The 27,568-nt window shown below is 35.1% G+C and overlaps 1 protein-coding gene across 1 annotated transcript in view; it reads right to left on the reverse strand.

The window, feature by feature from the left end:
• The window catches only part of LOC150107054 (transmembrane 9 superfamily member 1-like), a 372,331-nt gene that overhangs the window by 127,695 nt on the left and 217,068 nt on the right, over positions 1 to 27,568 (reverse strand). The window contains exons 8-9 of the mRNA XM_090392919.1: positions 22,845 to 22,916; positions 10,076 to 10,223 (exon numbers count right to left, since the gene is read on the reverse strand). Of these exons, the coding sequence (XP_090249045.1) occupies positions 10,076 to 10,223; positions 22,845 to 22,916 (220 nt within the window). The remainder of the gene's footprint in view (positions 1 to 10,075; positions 10,224 to 22,844; positions 22,917 to 27,568) is intronic.

Here is a 27,568-nt window from a genome sequence, read left to right on the forward strand (position 1 = left end):
AGGTTCTCTAAGGCATAAATTTGACCATAAAAGTATTGCACGTTTCCTATGCAGTGCCTGCATACTGATTTCCACAGCTACTAGTGATGTCACTTGATTTCTGCACTAGTGACTCCAAGACAGAAGTAGCAAATTACAGACCATGCCAACCCGAATGACAGAGCGATGAGTATATCTGCTCTTCGACCAACAGACAATGGATTCAAATTCTGCAGTAGGCATATATGTTTGTGACTGTCAGTCAGTAAGAGATGAAATTCATCATCTTGTGTGAGACCACTGCTCTACTTACTGGAGGCCTGAAGTTGCTTGATAAAGTTCCATTTCTGGTCTCTAGAGCAGATTTTCTGGATTATGTAAAAAATAACATATATCATCATCATCATCAAATTCCTGCCATGTACCCTCAAGAGGGGTACAGGATATGATAGTACTACATGAAAAAATTACATCATTACTAACTTCCTATCTACAATTTTCCTCCAAATCAGTGTTACTTGTCAAGACTCCAATATTATCATTCTCAGATCTTATATTTCTATCGTCTAAGGCACTTTGTACCGTATCAATCCACCTATATCTTGGTCTTCCACTGGGTCGTTTTCCTGCCAACCTGGCAAAGAACACTTGTTTTGCTAATCTTTCCTCTCCCATTCTATTTAAGTGACCATACCACCTGAGATTAGCTCTGCTAACGCATTCCTGGATGCTGACAATGCCAAGTTCTTTCCTAATATATTCATTTTTAATATGATATTGCCATTGATGCCATCTGTTCACGCCTCTAATCTTCCTCAGGACTCTCATATCTGCAGTCTCTAGTCTTTGGTCAAGGGTTTTACTTCTGACCCAGCTCTCAGATCCATAAGTTAAAACTGGTTTGAACACTGTCTTGTATACAGCTAATTTAGTGTTCTGACTAATTTCTCTCTTATTCCATATGAATTTATTCAATTGACTTCCCACCATACCAGCTTTACTGATTCTGTTGTCTATTTCTATATTTAATTTGCCGTCTTCAGTAAAAATCGTGCCTAAGTAGTTGAAATGTTTTACTTGTTCCACAGGTTCTCCATTCACAACACAGTTGACATTTTCAATGATTCTGCCTATTTTCATTGTCTTTGTCTTTTTATTGCTGACCTTCATACCATATCTATTACAACAGTTATTCAATTTAGTCAGAGAATCTTGCAGACTTGTAGCGGATTTATTTAGAAGTATAACATCATCCACATAAAGCAAAGAGCTGACATTAACATCTCCAATTTTGATATCATGTTTAATACCACTTTCCTTCATAATGTGATCCATATAGATAATGAATAACAGAGGGGATAATGTACATCCTTGCCTCACACCAGATTTAACATAAAACCATCTTCCTGTACTTCCTTCAGTTCTAACTGCTGACTTACAACTCAAATAAAGACTAAGTATTGCTTGATATAATACCCCATTGACACCATATAACTGCAGCATATTGAATAGCTTCTCTCTGGGCACCTTGTCATATGCTTTTTCCAAATCGACAAAACTCAAATACAGATCTTTGTTATATTCCCATGATTTCTCCACTATTTGTCGTAAAGTGAAGATCTGATCCTGACAGCCTCTATTTGGCCTGAATCCAGCCTGTTCTTCACCCAGCTTTTCTTCCACAATTCTTCTCAACCGTTTCTCAAGTATACTTGCATAGATCTTGCCAGGAACACTCAAGTAGGGAAATACCTCTGTAATTCTCACATTCAGCTTTATTTCCCTTTTTATATATGGGCACTATGAGAGCTCTACTCCAATCATCGGCAATTCGTCCCTCTGTCCAGGCTTTCTGAACTATGCAGTGCAGCCACTGTAAGACTTTTATACCACCATACTTCAGCATTTCTGGTCGAATATCATCTACTCCTGCTGCCTTTCCATGTTTCAACCCTTTGATGGCTTTTTCTACTTCAAGTATGGATATGTATTCCTGACTGCATGCCTAGTCAGTGTTTTTTACCACTGTGCTGTCATCACTGCTTGTTTCATTTAGCAATTTTTGGAAGTAATTACTCCATACTTCAAGGATATCTTTTTCTACCATTTTCATGTCACCTTTATCATCTCTATCTCCTTTTACAGCACTCTTTCGTACATTCCTAAGCTTCTTCAACAACCTCCAGAATATTTTGCGACCTTCTTGATATTTATTTTCTATATTCTTGCCAAAGTCTTCGCATGACTTTTGTTTAGCTAGTTTTACACAGTGTTTAGCATCCTATGCATTTGTCTCTGTATTCTCTAAGAGAACAAGCTGACTTATTTGCCAGTTACTTTTGGTATGCTTTCTTCTTTTCCTTCACTGCCTCTTTAACTTCCTGTGTCCACCAGGGAGTTCTGATTTTTTTTTTTATCCTTGCAGACAACCTCACCACATGCCTCTCTGGGAGAATCAGTCAATGTTTTCTTCAGAGTTTGCCACTGAATCTCCAAGATTTGATTCCTGTTCTCAAACTCTTTCATTTTTTTTTTCAATAATCTTTCTGTATTTTAGTCTACAGTTCACATCTGAAAGCTGCTCAACTTTTATTCGCTTTAAAACTTTCTTACATGTTATTCTTTTCAATATGAAATTCAATTTTATCCTGCTCAAGACTAAATAGTGATCACTTCCAATTTCAAATCCTCTGTACACTCTGGTGTCCTGCACCAGGGAGAAAACATCACTATCAACAGTAACATAGTCAATGAGACTTTTCTTATTCCTAGTCTCTTCTCTTCATGTGAATTTGTGCACATTTTTATGTTGGAACATGGTGTTAGTAATAACCATCCATGTCCTGAGCAGAAATCCAACAGATATTTGCCATTATTATTAGCTTTGCTCTTCTCTCCAAATTTTCCCAAAATATTTTTGTATGTCTCACAATCATTTCCTACTCTGCTATTTAGATCCCCAACAAGGACCAACTTTTCCTTTTTCATTGTGTCAGTTTCTTTTTCTAAAGCTGCAAAAAATTCCTCCACTTCTACCTTAGTAGAACCTTCTGTGGGACCATAGGCACAAATAAGTCTCATTGTCCAGTTCCCCATTCTCATATTTGCCCACATTACTCTACTTGAGACTGACTGCAATTCAAGAAGATTAGCCTCGTATTTTGTGTTGAATACTATGGCTACTCCTTTTCCTTGATTGTCATTGCCTGAATATAACATTTTGTATTTATTGCTCAGAAAGATCTCACCAGTTTTGGTCTTTTTTGTTTCAGTCACCCCTATTATGTCAATCTGGTACTTATCTAATTCCTCAGCTAGCTCCATTTCTTTGCCATTCAGGCTTCTTATGTTGATTGTACCAATCTTTAACTCTGGTTAGGTTGAGTTGGGGTTTGTTTTCAGATTTGTTCCAGTAGCTGACTTTTTGCTGTTCGCCCTGGTTCCCCTGGCTAAAACAATGGGGGCCTTGTTTAACCAGGCGACGCTCCAGCCGGCATGAAAATTTTGTCATGTTGTACCATCATTTTTTATTTTGGTTTAACCAATAAGAATACAATTTGGTCGGCTAAATCCCAAATTTCCAGCCCATCCTCGTTCATTCAGTATCAAAGTAGATACCCAACAGGGTGCACCACGAGAAGGTGAGGATTGGACATTAGGTCAGAAGCCCTGGTCGGTTCTCCGCATTCCATTAAAGGCTATGTGGAGGTCTCCTCTCAGTTATACAGCTTTGACACTTAAGCACCCCAATATCATATAATTTGACCCTTAAGCACCCCAATAACATATATAATTAATAAAAATTGAAAAAATCCTTAGCTCACCCACAGTATTAATGTACTTATAGGTTTACAGAAAAAATTTTCATGGGTGACAGAGACATTTTAAAAAAAATGTATTTCTCTAGTCATGGTAAAAATACTGGAAAAGCTAGTTAAAAATAAAATTCAGGAATGGATGTACAGGAATACAATACTCTAAATGGGACAGCACAGCTTTGTAAACGGCAGATCCTACCTTATTAATTTATTCACATTTTATAATAAAATGGCAGCAGAATTGGATAAAGGAAATGGTTACACCATGATACTGCTGAACAAAGGGTTATTCTGTGAAAACTATTAGATAAGGTTGGAGACAATGGAAATAGATATAAGGCTGGAGGAATGGTTGATAGATATCAGAGAGTGGTCTATGTTGGAGTGGAACCAGAGCAAATGAGGAGGGGGGGGGGCTAGGACAACTATTCAATGATTTGTATATTCATGATATAGGGGAAGATTTAAGGAGGATATTCAATTGTTTGCTGATGATACAAAATAGGTTGATAAAGCTGATGTAGATATCCTGCAGATTAATTTCAATAAATTGGCAGTTTGGCCAAAGGACAATGATTGTCAGTTCAATGTTGAAAAAAATAAGGTAATGCAATTTGGAGTGAAAAGATTATCTACTTGGTATCATGTTGGTGGTACTGGATTACAGGAAATTGATGAGGCTAGAGATCTGGCGGACAGATATTTGAAGTTCAGAGGACATACTGCAAAAGTTGGCAAAATAACTCAAAGGATTACTTGGATGTTAAAGAACACACTGACAAATAAAGATAGGTTATTATTCCTCTTTATAAGGTTATGATTACAGATTTGGTCATCTCAGTTTCTTGGGATCAGGAGGTAGTGGAGAAGATTTAGAAAAGAGTGATCAAGTTGGTGACAGGTCTATGGAGTGCTCCCTATGAGTATAGATGAAGGTGTGCAAGTTGCAGAGTTTAATTAAGAGGCAGAGGAGAGGGGGGCATGACAGAAACTTATAAGTTACTAAATGGATTCTATAAGATATAAAAGAAATGTTTCAATACATGAATTTGGGGGAAGGGAGGAGAACAACTTACACAACTTCACCCATGGAAGCTGGTAAGAGTATGGTTAACATGGATGTACGAACTAGATTCTTTTCTTGGAGAGTGAATGAAACGGAATGCCAGAATCAGTTGTGCCCTAACAGTGAATGAGTAGGATGAGGTATGATGAATATTGTGTGAATAATGGTTAGTGTGGGTCTCCCACAGAGATAGTGTGTGGTTAGTGTGGGTCTCCCACAGCTGTTAGGTCAATAAAACATCAAACACACTAATGGAAGATGAATATTATTAAGAGAGACCTCCAGGGAGTCAGAGACGCATCGAGGGAGGCCACATACTACATACACCAGCTATCATACTTATTCTTGAATTCATTCACACTGCTTGCACTAACAACATCCAATGGCAATCTGTTCCAATCACGCACCACCCTCTGAGAAAAAAATCTAGCCCTTACACCCTTCTTGACAGCATTCATTCTCAGCTTCCAAGGATAACCTCCCATCCTTTCCCAACCTCCATAAATTGAAAAATTCCATCAATTGAAATCCTGTATAACCCTTTCAGAAGTTTGAAAGTCTCGATCATATTACCCCTCTTTCTCCTGTTTGCTAGTGTCTGCAGTCTACAAATTCTCAATCTGTCTTCATAATCAGCATTCCACAATCTGATATCATTTTTAACACTCTCCTTTGTACTCTCTCCAATATATCATATCATATATGGGTCATATATATATCATACCATATATATATATATCATATACAGCCTCTGGACAAATTCTTTCAATTAGTGCAATACCAAATAACTCGGTGTCATGGGTTGTAATCTCATAAGCTCTCTGTCACTTTGGAAACTATAGTTTCAAAATATTTGGCTGGAAAAAAAAATTAACATCCTTTCTTTAAAATAATATTATTTGGTCAAGTGAAGTCTTTTGGCTCTTTTGCTAGTATTTAATCTTGAAGAAGTTTCACCCAACATCCACACATTTCCAATCCAAAACTAAACATTCCCAATGTTTAGTTTTTTGCCAACTACAAACACCATACTTTCTCCTCTATCACCAGCAGTGTTTACCAGATTCCCTGTGAATGTCATTTAGCATACTTTAGACCAGTGCTTCCCAAACTTCTGGATGCCAGAGCCCCCTTTGGAAAAATTAAAACATTTCATGCCCCCCCTCGAAAAAAAATCGTAATATAGACATATATAATATTATTATAATATTTATTGTATTTATATTCAATACAAAACATACACAGCGAATATTGCAAAAATCGAATGCAAATATTACATTTTTAGCATCTTACATACACATTTGACATGGCACATTATCGTATATTTTTATATAGATAGATATATTGCAATTGTACATTTGCAGTACAAGCACATGAAACGTAAAACGATTAGTAATAAAGAAAGTATTAAAAACAAAAAAGAAGTTTAATAACAATTTAATGTGGTGGATGTGTTTCAATACTGCTGCACAAAAAGTCAATATCAGGTGAAATATTTGAAACTGTAATTCTTAGATTTCTGCTTTGAAATGAAACTTATATGAACAAGCATATATTTACTAATATTCATTAAGTGCCAAAATACACAGGAAGCAAAATTTGTGAACCTGCACCAATGTGTGATTTTTTCCCATTAAAATATAAAAAATAACAAAAAAGAAATAATAAATAAAAATTAAATACATTTCTTTTAAGATAAAAAATCAACTTAGTCTTCAAACATTTTAAATTTGTTTTCATTATTTTATGCCCCCCCCCCCAACAAAACCTACGGCCCCCAAGAGGGCTGCAGTCCACAGTGTGGGAAGCGCTGCTTTAGACAGACTAGTTGATCTGTGGAAAAAAGAATTATTGAACATCATATCCAAACAGGATCTCTCTCTTCTTGGACTGACATTTGCTATTATCTTTTCTATTTCTATCATCAGTTGCTTCCTCAGCCTCTAAAAATCATAGTATTCATATCTACGATAGACAGTACTTTTCAGCCATCCAGTTACTCACACTACAAATCTCAAATTCACCTACCCTTAGAATAGTATTCTCATATTTAGGTTAACGAACCAAGCACTTTATTAAAAATTTTTGCTATTAAGAGGAGAGCAATCCAGCTGATCAGTTACCCTCTCTCAGTGACTTGCTATTCACAGATGATCTGCATTAGGTCTCTACTATGGGTACTTCCATGAAGACTGAGTCTATCAAAATACAAGCAGAAACAGATCAATATCCTTTAAGAGCCTAACTTCAAAACCACAGATCCTCTCTTTCATTCCATCTGCTTCTATTCTTTGTAACAGACTTCAGAGGCTCTTCTTTCTCCATTTACTCTTTCCTGTGCACTGAACTGATTTGCTACAGGTTCTGCAATCTTTCATGTGCACAGAGAGAGAGAGAGAGAGAGAGAGAATTCTGTGGCATGTTTCTTTTGGTTTGGTGGAGAGGATTAATTAAAATTATAATAACGGAATTAACTCACGTAAAATATTATTTATTAATAGATTTTCACCTGAGTATCACAGGCATCTTCAGTACATGTATAAAGCTAATTAAAAATAACTGACAATTCCTCGTCTTCTTCCAAAAAATGCCACCTAAGTAGCTAATGTAAGATAACTAAAAAAGTTCAATAAATTTCCTAACTTATTTAAAAAAAAAAAAGATAAATAAATAAATAATATATATATATATACAATTAAAAAAGTTAGGAAAGATTAGCTGATTTATCCAGTACTATCTTCCACAAAGGGGGATAGACACAGATCATCAGATCTGTTTAAGTTAGGAGAGCGAAGTAAAGTTTCACATGTTTCTTTATAAAGCCATTCCATGAGGAACCAACTTTTGTGAAGGACTCTTGTCTTGTTCCAATGAACATCAGTCTAGTGTTGATGGCATGTTCTGCAAGTCCAGACTGTTCAGGTTTAAGGTACTGAATATAAGAATGGTGTTCTTCTAGCCGAATAAAAGCAGATCTTCCTGTTTGTCCGAAATAAGATAACCCACAAGAGCAAGGGATCTGGTGGACACCTAGATAACTGAGATGTGGAAGCTTGTTCTTTGGAGAAGTGAGAAAGGTGGAAATTTTTCTGACCAGTCGAAAGGCAACAAAAATATTCAGTGGTTTTAAAACTTTTGCTACGCGTTCACTAATGCCTTGCACATAAGGGATAGGAATATGCATTATTTCTTCTGTATTTGAAGAGGAAGATATATCAAAACTACTCGAAGCTCTTTTGATGAAGGAATTCTTATACTCATTAGATAAAAAAAGAGGAAATAATATACAGTATTGCAATTCTTTCTGTAATAGATCATCTGAAGAACAAAAGGAGTGGGCCCGATGAACCAGTGTTTTAATAGTTCCTGCCTTTTGACTGGGGTGGTGATGAGATTCAGCATGGATATAATGGCCTGTATGAGTCTTCTTACTATAGACTGAGAAATGTAGGTTACCATCTGGTTGGCGAAGAATTAAAAGATTTAAATATTTTTGTTGCCTTTCGATAAATCAGAAAAATCTCCACCTTTCTGACTTCTCCAAAGGACAAGCTTCCACATCTCAGTTATCTAGATGTCTACCAGATGCCTTGCTCATGTGGGTTATCTTATTTCGGACAAACAGGAAGATCTGCTTTTATTCGGCTAGAAGAACACCAGTCTTATATTCAGTACCTTAAACCTGAACAGTCTGGACTTGCAGAACATGCCATCAACACTAGACTGATGTTCATTAGAACAAGACAAGAGTCCTTCACAAAAGTCGGTTCCTCATGGAACAGTTTTATAAAGAAACATGTGAAACTTTACTTCACTCTCCTAACTTAAACAGATCCGATGGTCTATGTCTATCTGCTTTGTGGGAGATAGTACCTTATAAGTCAGCTAATCTTTCCTAACTTTTTTAAAAATTGAAAATTTAAAAATTGTATACACACACACACACACACACACACACACACACACACACACATATATAATTTATTTATTTATTTAGCTTTTTTTTTAAATAAGTTAGGAAATTTATTGACCTTTTTTTAGTTATCTTACATTAGCTACTTAGGTGGTACCTTTTGGAATTGTCATTTATTGTTTAATTAGCTTTATACATGTATTGAAGATGCCTGTGATACTCAGGTGAAAATTCTATTAATAAATAATATTTTACGTGAGTTAATTCCATTATTATAATTTTAATTAATATATCTACTCACGGTATTTGATTACTGAAACATGATGGAGAGGATAATATTTTCTGTATTTGCATAAGGGTGAAAAAGTTCCATATTTGTTCTTTAGAACAGGGTTTCTGGGCTATGTAAAAAATAAATAAATAAATACACAAACACAGTGCTTGGAAAGAAATCAACGAACACCATAGTGTGAGGAACAAACAGCTATGACATCCACCTTAATAAGATGTAGGACCTTTCGCTGCAGTGACTGCAGCAATCCTACAGGGTATACTTTCTACAAGCATACAGCAGTGATCAATGGGAATTTTGGAACATTCTTCCTGTAGGCATGTAATAAGGTCCTGAACTGTTGTGGGGCAGACATCCCTTGACCTAACCCAATGCTCCAGTTCATCCCACAAATGTTCAGTAGGGGTTAGGATCAGGGCTCTGTGGAGGCCAGTCAGGTGTGGTGACATTCATGTTCACAAACAACGCAGTTACAGCAGCAGCCTTATGATACAATGCATTGTCTTGCTGAAAGACATAATGGTCAGTTCTGTAGAAATGCCACAAAGTAGGCAGCATTGCATTGTCCAGAAAATTCAGATACCTCTCGGAGTTCAATGTTCATGGCACCACAGAGGTCCAAGGCCAAATCAGGAAAAACAGGACCATACCATCACACTGCCACCTCCAAATTTCATAGTTGGGTTACACACTCTTGTAAGAGATGTTCACTGGGCATCTGTCAGACCCATCCATCTGCTCAGATTAATGTAAACCTAATCATGTAGTGCTGTCAGAGTAGCCTGAACACTCCTTGAGTGTACATATCAGGAAAATGATGATGTCATATGAGACTGGCTAATTACCTTCAGGTGAAAAGCCCTTATAAAGGTTCTTTGTAACTAGTTCAGTTTATAACGGCATTGCACCAAAGTGCAATGCCATCATCTGGTAAGCTACTTTCCATAGCAGCTATGGGAAAACACTGTATATATACTAAATATATAGGGATATTTAATAGCACTTACCCAGAATAGCACAAAAAAGAGTTTTCCACTTAGGAAACCTGAAGACATCCGTATGAATAATTTTCCATCCATACTCATCACCTTCCATGCTGTCTAACTCATCATCATCCACATTATAGCGAGCAAAATCATTTCTTAAAACACGAGTCTGGAAAAAAATCAGTTAAACTCTTTCAGTCATTACCTATGTTAAAAAAATTGAGTCAATTAAAAAAAATATATATATCAATACCATGAGATAGAAGAACCTACAATAAATCAGTGCTATGAAAAGATTAAATAAATTAACATGATAACATAAGGAAAAGTGAACAATAAATTTTAACAGCCAAATATTTCAACCTGAAATTATGATCATCGGTGGCATCGGGCAGTTAGAATACAAAGTAGAACAAGATGAATGGATTCTTTAAAATAGTAAGAGCTATATAATGTTATACAGAGAACAGAGAAAATGTGTTATTTTAAAAAATTTGTTAATGATGTTTAATTTCTTTTATGTAGCTCCCACTCATGAAACATTAATTTATAAATCTATAGTACATTTGTACTGTGGGTGGTTTAAGAATTTATTTATTTTTCTATTTTATTGATTTTATGTTGATTTTTTATTTTTATGTTTCAGAATAAGACTCGCCATATCTTTGATAGGGAGAGGCAGTTATTCCAATTAAGGTTTGACTGGTGAAGTAAGTCCTTCAGCACTTTCTTTAAACAAACGTTCAAACTTATGGTGGAAACAATGAAGTAAACACATCTCAGACCTGAGGATGTTATGGTTGGTATCAATTCCATGTTGTGCTAGACCAGATTTCTCAGTTTTTTTTTTGAGATGTAGGATAGATGTTATTGCAATCTTATCACCAATGAACATCCAGTTTGTCGAAGTAAGAAAGATGACAGCTACACAGAACTTAGTAAATATCAGGAAGAGACTAGTGGGTCATTTACCTTTAGATGATGGGAATCATGATTGTTGAACGGAACATCCAGTAAATGTAAATTTTCGAATGGAAGTAATTAGTTTACCTGCAGAGGAATGGGAGGGTAAGATGCCCTGGAAAGTAAGTTTATTTTCTTTTTCTATTTCCATCGTGAAATTGATTCAATGACATAGACCATTTATTTTTGTTAGAAAGGCAGATAATTTGTTTTTATTGTAGCACCAGATAATAAAAAATGTCATCGATGTATACCCCAAGAAAGAAGGCTTAGGTTGTATGGATGAGAAAAGGAGGTTTTTAGATGTTCTAGATAAAAATGGACTTCCAGTAGTGGCCCCCCTTCAACTTGTTTGTAAATTCTGCTCTGATATAAAAAATAGCCTGAGTATATGACAAAGTCAAATAATTTGACTATATCTAGTGGAAAGGCTTGTGAGAGCAAATGAAGGGAATCTTCCAGATGATTGTTAGTGAATAGGGTGAGATTTCTCACTTTATCCAGGAAATTTGAAGAATTTTCTTATGAATGAGAGATGCCAATCTCAGATTTTAAGAAATGGGCTAGAACGTTAGTCACCTGTCAGTCACCAATTAGTCATCCACTAAGAAGTCACCTTCTTAGCAGATCTTAGCAAACCATAGTACAATTTTCTTTTTGTAATAACAAAATGGCTGTTGCGTCTCAATGATTCTAGAGCTTTTAAGTTCTGCTAAAGAAATGTTTGAAGGAGGAAGTTTGACTTTCATTAGTATAGAGTAGACTTTTAGATAGTTTGTTGGCATCCTCACTGGAGAGAGTGGACACATTATATTCAACGTAATACAGGAAATCTAAGTAAGGCATTTGCTTCAGAACTATAGCAAATTCATGTCCTTTTTGACAGATTACAAATTTCGTTTTCGAGTTAATGGTTGCCTTGTGATGTTTACCACTTACCAGGAAAGTGACCACAATTCCACCAAAAGCCAGTTCAGAAAACTAAACACACTACTAGATGAAATCACCAGTCTTGATGGAGATATTGTAAACAAACTTAAAACTTATTTGCTAGGACTTCACACTTCTATGGTTTTCCTAAGATCTACAAGGAAGGCATTCCTCTTTGATTATGGATTGTATAAATTATCCCACCCTTCACATGGCTAAGTTTTTAGTCCATTTAATAGTCTCAAACTGGCAAACTCACATTCTTTCATTAAAAAAAATCTTTCTATTTCCTGAATAAAGTGAGAAATCTATACTTTTAACCTACCAATTTAATGCTCAGCTTCAATATATGAATTCCTTTTCACTAATGCACCTCCAGAAGATAATCTGCATCTGCTCTCACAAGCCTTTCTTGGATATAGTGGAAAGGCAATTATCAGAATATAATAGTAGTCAGCTATTTCAAGACAACTTCCTCAAACAGCATGTGACAGAAGGAACTTGAGGTCAAAGAGTGTTAGATGTGATTATAGTGTCAGAATGGGATTTCAGTTATGAAGTACTGAATTAGGAACTGGCTAAGTTTATGAATGTTCCATTCAGAAAAGGTTACATGCTGAACTACAAAGCAGGAAATTATCACCAACTGAGGAGTATGTTGGGTTCTGCACCATGGTATCATTTGTTGGATGAGAAGGATATTGATAGTGCATGGGAAGCATTTAAAAATCACTTAAATGATGCAATATAAGAATGTGTTAATAGAGTTCAAAAGAATAAATAGGGTAGGAGTAAAATGGATGCGTAATCTTATTAAGCAAGAGATTCATAAGAAAGCGATGATGTGGAAGGAATATGATATGCATAAGGACAATGCCAGTTATGAAAATTATAAACAGGCAAGAGGAGTTAAAACTGTTGTATGGAAAGCTAACTCCAAGTATGAAAAGAAAATGACTCTACAAGCTAAAGACAATCCAAAAGAATTCTATCATTCTGCTGCAAATAACAAAGAATGAATATGAAAGAATAACTCCACTGAATGCAAATGGTATGTGGGTGACAGATGCAGAAGAGATTGTTCAATTAATAAGTACCCATTTTACTAAAAGCAATCAACCTGATGTATGCAACACTGAGCTCACTGTTACCTCTACACTAGATGAAGAAACTCAGGTGTATGAGGAGGAGTTATTAGAACTGTTGTAAAAACTGAATAACAATTTGGCAATATGGACTAATGAGATGAATTAGCTATTCCTTTGACTAGGCTATATTTGAGTCTCAAAATAGGGAAGATTCTGCAGAAGTTGGAAAGAATGTATGGTAATCCAAATGCACAGGGTGATACAAAGAATGATGTATTCATCTATCGACCTATCAGTATCTCTGGAGTGGTGGTGAAGATTTTGAAAAAGTTGATTAGTGCTCATATACAGAAATGGGTTGACAGCAAATCCATACTTTGCAATGAAGGTCATATGTTTACTAAGGGAAGGTCATGCTTGAGCAACTTCCTCACATTTCTATAATAATGTTACTGTTGAGTTAGACATGGGGGAATGAATACACAATGATACTTTTGGACTTTAGTAAAACTTTTGACAGAATATGGCATGGAAGACTGTTGTTGCATAAATTGGAGAATATGGGATTGGATCATATTGACATATATAAGAGGATGACTGACAAATATTGAAAAGTCATATACGGGGGGGGAGATGAATCTGCAAGATTCAAGGTAACCAGTGATGTGCCTCAAGAATCAGTCCTTGGTCCACTGTTATTCAATCTATACATTAATGATATTGGGAAGGATTTGACATGTGACATAACAACTATTTGCTGATGATGCAAAAATGTAATCAGGATTGCTGCTGATATGCAGTACTTGTAGAATGCTTTGAATAGGCTGGAATTGTGGGCATGTGAAATTGGCTGTGATTTCAATGTTAATAAATGTAAGGTCATGCACTTTGGTGTAATTAGATATCTAGTGTCATATTATATCGGTGGGGTTATGCTAGAAAAAATTGATGAGGCTAGGAATCTTGGAGTTTTAGTTGACAGGAAGTTGAAGTTCAAAAGCCACATAGCAAAGATTACAAACACAACTCAGAGGATACTTGAAATGCTGAAACGAGCAATGACATTAAAGATATATGGAAATTATTTTGCCTCTTTACAAGGCCTTGATAAGACCTCATTTGGACTACTGTGAACAGGTCTGGTCTCCTGATTTACATACTGATTCTGATACAGTGGAGAGACTGCAAAGAATGTTAGAAATGATATCAGGATTGTAGAATACTGATTATGAAAACAGATTGAGAATTTGTGAAATGAAGACACTAGCAAACAGGAGAAAGAGAGGTGATATGATTGAGACTTAAAAACTTCTGAAAGTCATACATATCAATATATCATTTGATGTAGAGTGGAGAGAGGATGAGACAGCATCCTTGGAAGTTGAGAATGCATAGTGTCAAGAAGGGGATGAGAGCTAGATTTGTCTATCATACAGTGTTGCATGATTGAAATGGACTGCCTTAGAAGATTGTGATGCAGGTAGTGTGACTGAATTCTTGAACTGGTGTGATAGCTGGTGCTAGTAATATGTGACCTCCTTCAATGAGTCTCTGATTCCCTGGAGATCTGAAGTTGTTTGTTTTATGAATGTTACATGAAAAAATTTCATATTGGAAAGCAGATATTGAAAAGCAGAACATACTGGCATCCCAAAAGCATGTCTGGGAATGCCAGGCCAATTGCTGAGAACACAGAAATGTCCCATTCAAAATGGGACAATTGGGCACCACTTGATATGTGAGAAGCTGTTCACAGGTAATGTGAACAGCTGTTAACTCTAAATTTCTGGATGATGAGCTGACAATATTTGTGGTATGTTTATGACAAGAAATTTTCAGTATGAGTAATCCCAAGAAGAAAAATCTGCACTTGTCTGAATATTTCGGTGTTGTCAAAAGTAATACTGGAAGAAAAATGGTTCTTTTTTGTGAGAAATAAAACAGGATTTATTTTATCATTAGGACTGAAAACACAATGTTGCCAGAATCCTTACTGAAAAGTGGTTTTGAGATTCAGAATTTAGACTAGTAGTTGATATTCTGGAAATTTTGGTGATGTATGTAATGCAAGGCATGTCAAACAAAAGCAACATACTGTCATCGGCAAAATTCATATTGATTTTTCAGTGAAGTGGAGAAGATCATTTATATGGAAAAGGAACAGAGCAGGCAAAAGAACAGATCCGTGTGGGACACCAGCAATATCCTGCATATGTCTGAATATAAAGATCCATTAACATCATATGTAACAGCATTCAGACAAAAAGCATGCAATCCAGTTGCAGCAGTCAGACCATATGATGGGAGCTTACTTATGTATTATGGCAGAATCCATACTGGCAATCACTTAAGTAGAGTGTTAAGTTTTCTCCATTAATTTAGAAAGAAATAAAAGTAGTAAAATTGGATGGTGATTTGTTGACCTCCTTTGGAATGGGTTGAATATGGGCTAATTTCTAGGCTGCAAGACAGATATCATGAGAGTGGGAGAGTATAAAAAGGTGTCACAGAATAGGAGCCAACTCTGGAGCACAACATTAAGTGCAACCAGAGAAATACTCCAGAACAAAAAGACATTTTAATCAGTTTGAACAAGATTCTTCTGTTCTCTTTCTGGCAAAAAAATCAAAATGGCATTAAATGTTGTGAATTAGCAATAGTAGGACAATTACCAAGATTAACTATGCCAGAATTAGAGGGAAAAATAAGCCATGAGATTGGCTTTTCTTCTTTGGGAGTGGGGGGGGGGGGTAAAGATACAATAGAACCATGTCATGCAAGTATAAAAGAGATGGATACACAGTTGGATAAAATCATGCTCTCAATCTCTTGCCAAAGCAATATGCTATGGCAAGAGATCAAAAGCATAACTACCAGTTGGACATTATGCAACTTACAGTTTTTAATTCTTTCACAACTTTCTAAATATATGGTCTAATTGCCTATAGGATAGACAGCATCCTTAAGTATACTTAGAAGGAACACTGGTGAATGTCATTCATTAGAGGATGTGACTGTGAATGGAGTATCTAATATACCTCCAGTTGGCAAGAGCGACCACTAGATGATAACCTATGTTGTAGTAGGTCATATCAAAACTTTTGTGAGGAAAGGATATATGTGTAACTATATGGCTGGTGACTATGAAAACCTTAGGAGATATCATCATAAAGCACCTCCGTAGAGGTGCTTTATGATTGGAAGAACGACAGCACGTTGTGCCCTTCAATTGGAAAAGGCCTAAGTTTGATTCTCGTCATGATGGGAGGAATATTTATATGGGTTTTTTCAATTGAAGGTGAGTTAGCCAATCTCATACGGAGGTAGCAGGGTTTTTTTCTCCCAGAAACTCGGGTTTTTCATCCCATATGCAGACAAATTGGCCTTTAGGACACACAATTTACAGATAAAAAACAATAGTGGTGGTGAGTGGTAGATGGCGTTGGTTGTAGAGTAGGTGCCCTCCCCTTGATGAGTCTTGGGACTCATTGGAGGTGTCATGAAATAACACAAATAATAATAAAAATTATGGAAACAACTACCATGTTAGAGTAAAACTTCAGTTTAACATAAAACAAAATAATCACTTGACGTTTCAACCTTAACATTAAGGTGATCATCTGAAGTATACACACATATAAATACAAAGAAACAAGCTGCACTGCAATCTACATGGTATGCTAAAGTTACTAGTCAACTGTTAAAACTATTGGCCTAACCTCTGGTGGGTAAAAAAAAACTTGACTACATCAAAGCTAGAGTCCAGTTATTATCTATTAGATTTCTTGATTATTTATCATAATGTAAAAATCTGTTCTTGTCAACATCTATCTGGCCTAAATCTGGCTTTTAGAAATTAATAATAAAGTAATACACCTTTTTATTGCTTATATTATTAGGAGAAATATATGACTTTTGCATTAATTTAACTATGGTAAGGGAATACCGTGAGTAGACATAAATACAAAATTAATGACGGAAAATCTCACATAAAAAGATTTTTTTAATAGTATAATTTTCGCTTGTGTGTCACAGGCATCTTCAGTACATGTTAAGCTCAAATTAAACAATAACTGACAATTCCAAAAAGCGCCACCTAAGTAGCTAGTGTAAGATAACGAAAAAGGTCAATAAAATTTCCTAATTAAAAAAAAAAACTATATATGCAATAAAAAGTTAGGAAAGATTAGCTGATTTGTAAAGTACTATTTCCCATAACATCAGATCTGTTTTAGTTAGGAGAGTGGTGTAAAGTTTCACGTTTCTTTATAAAGCTGTTCTATGAGGAACCGACTTTTGTGAAGGACTCTTGTCTTTTTCCAATGAACTCTATGTCTGGTTAAGATGGCATGTTCTGCAAGTCCAGACTGTTCAGGTTTAAGGTACTGAATATAAGACTGGTGTTCTTCTAGTCGAATAGAGGCAGATCTTCCTGTTTGTCTGAAATAAGATAATCCACAAGAGCAAGGAATCTGGTAGACACCTGGATAATTAAGATGTGGAAGCTTGTCCTTAGGAGAAGTGAGAAAGGTGGAAATTTTTCTGACCGGTCGAAAGGCAACAAAAATATTCAGTGGTTTTAAAACTTTTGCTATACGTTCACTAATGCCGTGTACATAAGGGAGAGGAATGTGCGTTATTTCTTCTGTATTTGAAGAGAAAGACATATTAAAACTACTCAAAGTTCTTTTGATGAAGGAATTCTTGTATCCATTAGATAGAAAGGAAGAAGTAATATATTGCAGTTCTTTCTGTAAGAGATCGTCCGCAGAACAAAAGGTGTTGGCCCGATGAACCAGTGTTTTAATAGTTCCTGCCTTTTGACTGGGATGGTGATGAGATTCAGCATGGATATAATGGCCAGTATGAGTCTTCTTTCTATAGACTGAGAAATGTAGGTTACCATCTGGTTGATGAAAAATTAGAAGATCTAAAAAGGCTAACTGCTTATTTGATTCTATTTCAAGGGTAAACTGGATTCTTGGATGAAGTGCATTTAATTTAGTGAGAAACTGTTGAAGTTGATCAATATCTGAACCAATGAGTAGGTCTGGGAGAAATGTTGTTAAAGATACGTTCCTCAAAATGTTCCATACAGAAGTTGGAGAGAGCAGGAGAAAGAGGAGTGCCCATTGCTGTTCCTTCAATTTGTTGATACAACTTATTTTTAAAGGAAAAATAGCCAGAATGTATTACAAAATTAAATATTTTTACAATGTCTGAAGGAAATTCCTGTTGCAGTAATTCAATACTTTCAGATAAAGGAACATTTGTAAATAAAGAAACAACATCTAAACTGATCATATCAGAAACGTCCAAATGAAGATGTGAAATTTTATTTTTGAAATCTAAAGTATTTTTTATATAAGTATCAGTTTTTCTAGTTGAAGAAGTGAGTAAATTTGATAAAAATTTTGAAATTTTGTAAGTGGGACAACCTATACAATCTACAACTGGCCTCAATGGAATGCTTGGTTTATGAACTTTCGGAAGACCATACAATCTAGGTGGACAACCGAAGAAGGTTCTAAGTTTTTTCTTTTGATCTTCATTCCAAGTTGATACATTATCTATAAGAGAATTAAGTCTATTCAATTGACTCCCGGTAGGATCCGATGTAAGAGGCTTATAAGTTGAATAGTCGCAGAGTAATAGGGATATTTTTCTCTCATATTTCTTCCTATCTTGAATAACTACAGCCTTCCCTTTATCAGATTTCGTAATAATTAAATTATTGTTATTCTTCAGTGATTTCAATGCCTTAAATTCAGAGTAAGAAAGACTAGGATGAGGAGGCTTGGATTTAAAGAGAATTTTCGCACATTCAAAATGTAACCTTGTTTTTTTTTGGAATAAGGATCGAATACCTCTGTCTGTGTTTGAAAAAAATCAATAAGTGGAACCTTATTAGGAGCAACGCCAAAATCATAACCTTTTGATAAAACAAAACGTTCACTGTCTGTTAGAGGACATCCTGAAACATTGATAACTACTTTATCTGTATCAATAACATTATTACTGGGTCTAGGTAGGCTGATCAGAGATTCACACTTGCATTTTAACTTATCATGAGAATCATTAAAGACCTTTAGTTAAGAATTCGAAGATATATACATAACATAGTGTTAAAAAGTTCAACCGTTAAAACAGATTCTAGAGCATTCTTGATATCTATAATTTCTCTATTTCTCTTCTCGGTGTTGGCCCGATGAACCAGTGTGGTTCATCGGGCCAACTCCTTTTGTTCTTCAAACGATCTCTTACAGAAAGAACTACAATATATTACTTCTCCCTTTCTATCTAATGGATACAAGAATTCCTTCATCAAAAGAGCTTTGAGTAGTTTTAATATGTCTTCCTCTTCAAATACAGAAGAAATAACGCGTATTCCTATCCCTTATGCACACGGCATTAGTGAACGTATAGCAAAAGTTTTAAAACCACTGAATATTTTTGTTGCTTTTCGACCGGTCAGAAAAATTTCCACCTTTCTCACTTCTCCTAAGGACAAGCTTCCACATCTTAATTATCCAGGTGTCTACCAGATTCCTTGCTCTTGTGGATTATCTTATTTTGGACAAACAGGAAGATCTGCCTCTATTCAACTAGAAGAACACCAGTCTTATATTCAGTACCTTAAACCTGAACAGTCTGGACTTGCAGAACATGCCATCTTAACCAGACAGAGTTCATTGGAAAAGGACAAGAGTCCTTCACAAAAGTCGGTTCCTCATAGAACGGCGTTATAAAGAAACATGTGAAACTTTACATCACTCTCCTAACTTAAACAGATCTGATGGTTTATGTCTATCCCCTTTATGGGAAATAGTACTTTACAAATCAGCTAATCTTTCCTAACTTTTTATTGCATATATAGTTTTTTTTTTTTTAATTAGGAAATTTTATTGACCTTTTTAGTTATCTTACACTAGCTACTTAGGTGGTGCTTTTTGGAATTGTCAGTTATTGTTTAATTTGAGCTTAACATGTACTGAAGATGCCTGTGACACACAAGCGAAAATTATACTATTAAAAAAATCTTTTTATGTGAGATTTTCCGTCATTAATTTTGTATTTAACTATGGTATCATTTCTGGGTCTGGCTCCCACTGCTGAGACCTGAATGAAATTCAAAAACAGTCTCACTCCCTTAATGCATAACATTAGGCATGTCCAAAAGGAAGACTGCTTTGCACTGTGGGATACTAAGGCAACTGATGTGAATTCATCAGCCTTTATATACAAGTAGCCTAGCTGTGCTACTTGTATATAGATATAATTTTTACTTGTATATAGACAATAATATAATTTCTTGGCAAGTATAATTTACTAAACATGGCTAGTTTTTCCTCCAATTTTTTCCTTCAACTATTATTCATTTATTTTTTACCTGATGTTTCAAAAAAGGATTCATGCTCATATAATTCTTTCTTGGAACACCATGTAAGGAAATTGCTTTATAATTCTCACAAGTATATTATTTCCATTTTCAAAAATTGATATAATGAGTACTTTACTTCAATCATAATAAAAACTCTCATATAAAAATCATTATGTTCCACTATTCAGTTGTATTAATCATTACCTTTTTTACATCATCTTATTCTAATAATAAATCTGAAAATCTGAAAACAAACCCCAAATCAACATCACCAGAGTTAAAGATCGGTACTATCAACATAAGAAGCCTGAATGGCAAAGAAATAGAGCTACTGAGGAATTAGATAAGTACCAGATTGACATAATAGGGGTGACTGAAACAAAAAAAGGCAAAAACTGGGGAGCTGAGATCTTTCTGAGCAATAAATACAGAATGTTACATTCAGGCAATGACAATCAAGGAAAAGGAGTAGCCATAGTATTCAACACAAAATACAAGGCTAATCTTCTTGAATGGTAGTCAGTGTCAAACTGGACAATGAGACTTATTTGTGCCTATGGTCCCACCGAAGGTTCTACTAAGGTAGAAGCGGAGGAATTTTTTGAGGATTTAGAAGAAGCAACTGACACAATGAAAAAGGTTAGGCGCACTTGTCACACATCTTCCCTCTGGCTGTCTCTCCTTCTCAGTTTACCGCAACCTACACACACACAGGCTCTAAAATACATACACAAAAATTCTTACCACCACCCAACACAAAAACTAGGTGTCATAGCCCTAACTATTTGTTCTAATGAACAGGCTCTAAACCAGGAATACAAGATCATCAACCAAACATTTATCAATAATGGATACAGTAAAAAAACTATTCACAAGATCCTCCATAAAGATACCAGTAAGAACAAAAAAGATTTCAAGAATGCTATTGCCATTCCTTATGCTAGAGGCATTTCTGAAAAAATAGACAGAACACTTCGCAAATACAACATTAAAACCACCTTTAAACCCCCAAATAAGTAAAAACACCTACTCAGTTCTTCTAAAGATCCTCTTCCACACCTAGCCCACACAGGGGTATACAAAATACAATGCACATGCAACATACCATACATAGGGGAAACAGGGCAAACTATCCCAATCACACGAGACAAACACAAACAACACATTAAATACCTCCATTTTGGTAAAACCGGCCTTTCTGACCACACACTCCAAACATACCACAGAATTGATTGGAAAAATACCAAGTCCCTACAACGCACCAAAACCTGGTTAGAGAGAAAATTTAAAGAGTCATGTGAAATGCTCAAACACAACCCAAATCTCAACAAAAATGATGGCTTAACCATTTCAAGAATGTGGAGAACCCATCTACAACCTGTATAACAACCTAAACTTGCCATAGAAAAATCCCACTACAAGAAGACAACCTGGTGAAGTGTTTGTAACATTCAACAGCAACTGAAAGAAATCATACTATAACAATCAGAACTATCCAGAAGAATATTAATATATGAGGACTTTAGCAGTTTATTGTAGTTGTACTTATTTATTTCTTTTATTTTATTTTAAATTATTTATTTAATTATTTTTAATTAAATTTATTTTAAGCTGGTATGGTGGGAAGTCAATTGAATAAATTCATATGGAATAAGAGAGAAATTAGTCAGAACACTAAATTAGCTGTATACAAGACAGTGTTCAAACCAGTTTTAACTTATGCATCTGAGAGCTGGGTCAGAATAAAACACTTGACCAAAGAAGACTAGAGACCGCAGATATGAGAGTCCTGAGAAAGATTAGAGGCATGAACAGATGGCATCAATGGCAATATCATATTAAAAACGAGGATATTAGGGAAAGAACTTGACATTGTTAGCATCCAGGAATGTGTTAGAAGAGCTAATCTCAGGTGGTATGGTCACTTAAACAGAATGGGCGAAGAAAGATTAGCAAAACAGGTGTTCTCTGCCAGGTTGGCAGCAAAACGAGTCAGAGGAAGACCAAGATATAGGTAGATTGATACAGTACAAAGTGCCTTAGACGATAGAAATATAATATCTGATAATGTTGGAGTCTTGACAAGTAACAGACTGATTTGGAGGAAAATTGTAGATAGGAAATTAGTAATGATGTAATTTTTTTCATGTAGTACTATCATATCCTGTACACCCCTTGAGGGTACATGGCAAGAATTTGATGATGATGATGATGATGATGATGAATAATAATTTTTTTTTTCTTTGTTGCAAAAAAATTTATCTTTATACAGTCTTGAATATTTATTTTTTTAAAGATAGATTGGATACAAATAAATTCCAAAAGTCACTAAATTTTAAAAAGATAGAAATAATTTTGTACTTCTGTAATAAGAAATTTATCTCTGCAAATAATATTTTCAAATTAATGAACAATTAATTACTCTTACCAATATTACAGTCACAAATCCAATCAAAAGCATAACAAGAACTGCAGAATTTATAATTGACAGCCAATGAATCTATGCAAGATAAATAATATATATTGATAAATGTATAATAGATAGATATAATTAATTATTTTCTGAAATGAATGACTAAAATAAACTTTCCTAAATTATTAAAAAACATAAACGCAACATTAAACATCATTATCACTTAAATCAGAGGTTCCCTAAATGGGGATGACCTCCACCCCCTCTTTCATGGGTGTTAATGGTTTGAAGTGGAGGGAAGATTTATGTTATTGATATGAAACACTTTCTGATAACGTACAAAGAAATATTTTAAAAATCTTTTGCTTCCCTGAGGCAGTTTCTTTGTCATACAGTACTGTAGAATTCAAATTCAAAGAGTTTTGAGGGTTTTAGAAATTAAATGAACAATATATGTTCTTATAAACACTTCAAATTTTTAAAATTTAAATTCATCACCAATAACATACAAGAAGCAGACTTGTTATGATATGAAAAGTTTATATTTCACTTTATATTACAAAAACGATACTTGTAACTAATTTTCATATCAAATCAGCTTATTCACACTTGTTTTGGAGGTTAAATTTATAAAAAAAATCTAAGATGGGGAAAAACAAGGTATAAAAGTTTGGGAACCACAGTACTCCAAAATTCCACGGTACTAGCATTATAAGTTCTCAATTTTTTTTTTCCCCAACTTACACATGAAAAACTGCTGAAAAACCTCGGCATTACTGGCTTAAAGTGCTATGGATGTCCAAGGACTATTTATATATGAAGCTAGAAACTTGGCTCAATAAGACCAAACCTGGTTTTATTTTATATTCACCCTGCAAATAAGACATCACAACAGTTGTAAGCAGGTGATAAAGGAGAAAGAAAGAATCTACTAAAAAGTTTCTTGAAAAGCTGGGGATTGTATTCATTGTGGAATCCCTATAGGGAAGGCTATTCCATAGAACAGGGGATAGATAAAGAAGAAGAGTGGCTGGTTCAATATATTTGGAAGTGAACTGTGTATGGAGCCACTTCGCTTATGTTCTAACATGATTAGAAAAAAGGGGAGGAATGATAGTGGCTATTTTGGTGGAGCACTGCCCATGAAAATACCTATAAAAAAAGCATAATATAGAAACAGAATGACTGAAAAGGTCACTTATTAAATAGTTTTCTTCTCTGTATAATCAAGAATTTTAGAAAAGTTTCAGGTGCATCACATTAAGTGTGAGAACAATATTCAAAGGTCAACTGGATTTGGGATATAATATGTTTATGTAATATGCAATGCCAAGATAAAGTAGATGTGAAAGTCAGTCCAAGAAGAGAGGAAAAAAAATTAAACTTGACTGGAAATCAGAAAATTATCAAAAATGGTTGTGGTGGTAGTGGTGGGAGGATGAATTAGGATCTTTCTTCTAAATAATAAGACAAATATGCATTTTGATAGTAATGAAATTCATTAGATTATCTTCACCACACACGAGTGTGATGAATAGTTCAGTGTTTAAGATGCTGACTACTATCATCAACAAAACTATGATAGAATTTGAAGTGAGAGAGAAGATCATTGATGTATAGAAAAAATTAGAGCATGGGCAAGAGTACATGCATGACATGTAATGAACAACCAGAGAGGAAACTGGTCTCAATGCAAGACAATGAAATATTTTGGAAATTAAACTGTTCATTTTTGGTAAAGCTGTTAAAACTGAGAACTTTTTATTGTTAAAAGACCATAAGATTTAATGATTACAAATACAAAGAGCCAACAAGTTTCACTAGCCACTGTCTAGCATTTTCAAGGCTGTACTGGTGTGAAAACAAATGCACCAAATTACATGAAAACATACACTTTAGTAACTGTTAGGCCGTTACATTTGATAATTCGTGTTTGATGGCGTGCATGCGTTTGAATGCTTCAGTCAGAATCCGGTACATGACCACGTGTTGTGTAATTTTTTGCATATTGTAGTTCTGTTGAGTTGAGAGAATTGATGAGATATTTCCATATGTCTTTAAGAATAGCACCTTGATTTCTATTTAAATTATTGCCTGTGCGTTGCACCACTGCTGCTTCTTTGAACGTTCTGTGTCTGTAGTCATTCTCGATATAAGGCATAGAACTGTTTTTCCAATCTATAACGTGATTTGATGTTGAGAAATGATGAGCTAACCCAGATATGATGATTCTATTGTGATTGACATCCCCCAAGTGTTCCTTCTTATTTCAAAACTTCTAGAGGTCTGCCCAATGTAAGAAAGGCCACACATCCCAATATGTGTCCACAGCTGTCATTCCATATATTAATTCAGTTTCCACAAAATTGGCGAGAATGTTAAAAGCTCATAACATCAGAGCAGTTTTTAAACCAACTACCACGATTAGGCAAGTCTTAAGATCTCCCAAGGATGAGGTACCTTTCTTCAAATTTCCTGGAGTATATGAAATTCCATACACGTGTGGTCTTTCTTACATTGGACAGACTTCTAGAAGTTTTGAAATAAGACAGAAGGAACATGTGGGAGATGTCAATCACAATAGAATCATCACATCTGGTTTAGCTCATCATTTCTCAACATCAAATCACGTTATAGATTGGAAAAACAGTTCTATGCCTTACATCGAGAATGACTACAGACACAGAACGTTCAAAGAAGCAGCAGTGGTGCTACACACAGGCAATAATTTAAATAGAAATCAAGGTGCTATTCTTAAAGACATATGGAAATATCTCATCAATTCTCTCAGCTCAACAGAACTACAATATGTGAAAAACTACACAACACGTGGTCATGTACCGGATTCTGACTGAAGCATTCAAACGCATGCACTCCATCAAACACGAATTATCAAATGTAATGGCCTAACAGTTACTAAAGTGTATGTTTTCATATAACTTGATGCATTTGTTTTCACACCAGTACAGCCTTGAAAATGCTAGACAGTGGCTAGTGAAACTTGTTGGCTATTTGTATTTGTAATCATTAAATCTTATGGTCTTTTCTCATATTTTGGAAATATCGAGAGTGACAGCATGAGCTTCTCCAAATCTTTCCATGTTCTGTGTTCAAGGGTAGGTAAGGTCAGAAGGTGATCAGCTACAGAATGAGAACAAAGGAATCCATACTGTTGATCACCTACTGATGGGGCTTCCTTTTTATCTCACTTTTTTTTATGGAGATAAAAGCAAGCTTTTTGGCTTGATAAAATTTTGCTTCCATACTACTAGAAATATTCCAGATGAATATGCTGATATAAGCAATACAGGATGGGTGTTAATTGTAGAGCACAAGTTTTGCATTCAAAGAGATGAATACCATCTGGGTTAGGAGACATTGCATCACACATTAAGTACAGGGTGTTTCAAAAAGAATGTCCCGATTTGAAAATTGTATATCTCTGTTTTCATTATTTGTTAAAAATAAAGACAATATTATAGCACAGCCTATGATATAATATTATATACATATAATATTACAGGGTGTTTCAAAATGAATGTCCCGATTTGAAAATTGTATATCTCTGTTTTCATTATTAATTTTCATGATTTGTTAAAAATAAAGACACTATCATAGCAACAGCCTATGATATAATATATCATAGGCTGTGCTATAATATTTTTCTGATGTCCTGAAGAAAGATCAGAGGCAGCATACTGTTTCCAGTATGTTGAATGGCAGGAGGGGATTTGCCATGGCTGTTCTAAAAAGAGTTGAAGGGAAAGACTGATGTCAAGATATGATTCTACCATCAGAATGAGGAAAATAGCAACATGGTAGAAGTTTTGCTCAAAAGGTTTGAGCAAAACTTCTCTGACAGGCTTGTTTCCTGCTCAAATGGTTCAGGCCATTTGAGTAGGAGGAGAGTTTAGTGCATTTTACCTTACAAAGTCTGCTTTAGATTTATTATTATCATTTTTTTAATTTAATTTTTTATTTTGTAAAGACTGTGGTGTAAGTTGAGAGAGAAACCAGAGTTTTTAATTTGAACCATTGAATGCATGATGAATTCTTGTCTTGGACTATTTTAGCACATTTGCTGGAAAATAACCAGTGCATTGATACAAGGTGTGTGTGTGTGTGTGGAGGGGGGGGGGGGTCAGTGAAGCTGAAGTAGGGAACAAAGGCATTCATTCCAGTATGAATAATTTCAGTTATCTGATCCAAGAAAGTGTGGATCAGGAAAGCAAAACAATAATTAGACCATAGAAAAGAGTCGCTGAAATCCTGAAGGTCATCCACATCAGAACTGTTGTAGTGTCATTATATACAATACAGAGACTGGCTGGTTGGAAGAAGTTCTCTGTTCTGTAAGAAAAAAAACATTCTTATTAACATCTGACCTACATGGAGTCAAAAGACTCATCACAGGAGGCCTATACTCTCTCTCTCGTGCAAAAACGATCCTTAAACCCATTCACAATTTTTCGCACTCATCACACTTTCAGAGATAATGCATTCTCCTCACTAATCACTATCCATGCAAATAGTAGAACTTGAGACCATCTTCCACAGATGGTCTCAAGTTCTACCCTTGCCTCCTTCTATGAAAAATCTCCTCTACATTAATTTGGCAACAACCCCTCAACCAACTATGTGGTCTCAATGATATCCCCCTCTTCTTTTCACAAGGTTCTGTAAGTTGCATTCCCTTAATCTCGTGTTGTATCTGACAGTGACTTAGTAAACCTTCTCTG

The sequence above is a fragment of the Typopeltis vanoorti genome, chromosome 5, assembly GCF_054136105.1.
Source record: "Typopeltis vanoorti isolate ZY-2024b chromosome 5, IOZ_Tvanoo_1.0, whole genome shotgun sequence".
NCBI lineage: Eukaryota > Metazoa > Arthropoda > Arachnida > Uropygi > Thelyphonidae > Typopeltis > Typopeltis vanoorti.